The sequence below is a fragment of the Poecilia reticulata genome, unplaced genomic scaffold, assembly GCF_000633615.1.
Source record: "Poecilia reticulata strain Guanapo unplaced genomic scaffold, Guppy_female_1.0+MT scaffold_276, whole genome shotgun sequence".
Classification (NCBI taxonomy): domain Eukaryota; kingdom Metazoa; phylum Chordata; class Actinopteri; order Cyprinodontiformes; family Poeciliidae; genus Poecilia; species Poecilia reticulata.
In genome coordinates, this window is record NW_007615055.1 from 51,505 (window position 1) to 54,066 (window position 2,562).

Sequence of the window (2,562 nt, forward strand, 5' to 3'; positions counted from 1 at the left end):
GTTGTCCCTAGATGTCTCCAGTTGTCCCTAGTTGTCCCTGGTTGTCCCTAGATGTCCCTGGTTGTCCCTATCGAGTTTCCAGTCTGTTTCTTGACGTGGTTCTGTTTSTCCCGCTTCCTGTCCAGTCAGCGACGCGCCGTGGCCCAACATCAGCCAGACTGGAGCCGACTGGAGGACCTGCGGTCCAGAACCGGTACCGTTCGTCCTTCTGACCCAGACTGTTCCCTCCGTCTGACYGGAAACCAGAACCACCTGTTTCAGTTCCCTAAGCTCCAGAAGAGCACTGTTCCTCTAAACCCCGCCCCGGTGGTGATGTCATGGCTTTGTCAGCTTCTGATAGGTTAATTCTCACTCTGCTTCMGTGAGGAAGAAGCCGTTCCTGCAGATGTCCAGAGGGACAAAACCTTCGTCTGTGGAGACATGTCCTGTCTCCTGGACGCTAGAAAGCCTTGGACCCCCATCCCTTCTGTAATGCATGGTGGTGGTGGCAGCATCATGCTGTGGGGCTGTGTTGTTAGACAGTCGGGTCCAAACGGGTTTTCTGGTCTGCAGAAAAGGACGGTTCTGTGAGGAAGGACGGCTACAGTCCTGACCCGATTCCAGTGGTTCTGTGAGGAGGAATGGACTCAATCTTGGTACTAAAGGTTAAAGGTCAACTCTCATGAAATGATTCTGAACATCCAGAACTTTTCTGGTTCCAGAACCAGCTTGGTGAACTGGACCTGAACCAGGAAGTTCAGTCCAGTTTCATGTCAGACGGGGAGTATGTAAACATCTGGTCTCAGCTGGTTGATGCATGTAGTGGTTGCTATGGAGACGCCAGTGAGTCGGGTTCTGGTCCTCCCAGCAGCTGCGACCCTCCGGCTACGGGACGTACCCCAGCGCCGCCCATCAGGCCGCCGCCCATCACTGCAGCTCCCTGCCGCGCTCGGCGCCCGGGACGCTGGGCTGGCCACGCCCCCCCGCCGGCTCCTCCTCTTCATCGCCGCAGCGCGTCCCCACCCAGAACCCAGGTACCGTCCAGAGACACACGGGAAATACTTTGAAATACTAGAATTGTCATATCTACACTTGTGGCCTATGGGTAATAATGCTGATAACTACTGATGTAGAATGTTGATTTCCACTGAATATTTTCATGCTTTCATTGTTTTCTATGCATTTCAGTTTTTAAAATTAAAAGGAAAAATCAACAACAAACAATATGAGAAAAACAAAAATGTTGAGAAGTTTCTCCTGTAGAGGTGTGTGTTGCAGTGGTTACGAATGAAGCCTCTGACTGAAGAAGAGGATTCTTTGGGTTCTATTGCAGAACCTGGTTCTGATGGGAGGAGAGATTGGACTCTCTGGTACCGGCCCAGATATGTTTAGCTAACAGCTAGCTGTACTTTCTTTGACAGCTAGCATTTGCCCAGCAGCTAACATTTAGCTGAGAGCTAGTATTTCACTAAAAGTTAGCATTTGGCTAACAGACAGTGCTTGGATAAGAGTTAGTGTTTAGCTAACAGCTAGCTAGTTGTCATATATTGGCAGCTGGTTCTGGTTCTGTGTCCAGGTTCTGCGCCATCCTCCCCGCTGTCCCTCCAGTCGGAGCGGCCCGACCCCCCTCCTGCGGTGGCGGTGCGTCCCTACGTCCCGGAGCAGCCGTCCAGGCCGCAGTCCCCCAGGAAGGGCCCCGCCACCATGAACAGCAGCTCCATCTACAGCATGTACCTGCACCAGCCTCAGGCCAAGAACCCGGGCCCYCTTGGGAACCGGGCCGCCGTCAGGGCAGGTCGGAACCGCCTCGATGCCGCCGCAGGTCCGATCGGGCCGACCACCCGTCCCACCGTCTGCTCTGTCTCCACAGTCTACGGGAAGCCCGTGGTGCCGACCTCGTCCCCCGCCCCGCAGGACGAAGCCAGAGACAGCGCGGCCCTTCCTCCGCCCGGCGTGGACGGCTTCCCTCGTCCCCTCAGTCCCACCAAGCTGACGCCAGTCGGTGGGTTCCCAGCTCCGTCTGCTCCACTCACACAGGACCTAATGGTTGCCATGGTGATAGGACCGGTCAGACTGACTGGCCGTTCTGGTGGCTAACTGAGCCTTTATCAGGAAACCAGRGCTTATTCTGGTCTGCTGTCTTCTCAGCCCACTCGCAGCTGCGGTACCAGAATGACGCCGATCTGGAGGTTCTGCGGCGGCGTCTCAGCAACGCTCCACGGCCCCTGAAGAAGCGGAGCTCCATCACTGAACCTGAGGGCCCCCAGGGGCCCAACATCCAAAAGCTGCTGTACCAGCGGTAAGTTCAGCGTCTCGGTGGAAACTATCATCCAGTGGTGGCCCCACGTCAGCTAATGTGCCAATAGAGGAGTTAATTGTTAGCTTAGCGCTAATTACTCGGCTGTTTTAACATCTGTGCTGAAGGGTTAGAATTCTTCACAGGATATTTAGCTTCTACTAAATAGTGTGTTTGTATAATGCTGTAGCATTAGCAGAGCTAGCGTTGCATAGCTAGCTTTAGCAGAGCTAGCTTTAGCAGAGCTACTTTTGACAGAGCTAGCGTTAGCAGAGCTAGCTTTAGCA

The 2,562-nt window shown here is 54.2% G+C and overlaps 1 protein-coding gene across 1 annotated transcript in view; it reads left to right on the forward strand.

Annotated features, from left to right (window-relative positions):
* LOC103460690 (apoptosis-stimulating of p53 protein 1-like) overlaps positions 1–2,562 on the forward strand; it is a 45,472-nt gene that overhangs the window by 24,549 nt on the left and 18,361 nt on the right. Inside the window, exons 8-12 of the mRNA XM_017303439.1 lie at positions 107–193; positions 848–1,013; positions 1,556–1,774; positions 1,850–1,981; positions 2,128–2,278. Coding sequence (XP_017158928.1) covers positions 107–193; positions 848–1,013; positions 1,556–1,774; positions 1,850–1,981; positions 2,128–2,278 — 755 coding nt within the window. The remainder of the gene's footprint in view (positions 1–106; positions 194–847; positions 1,014–1,555; positions 1,775–1,849; positions 1,982–2,127; positions 2,279–2,562) is intronic.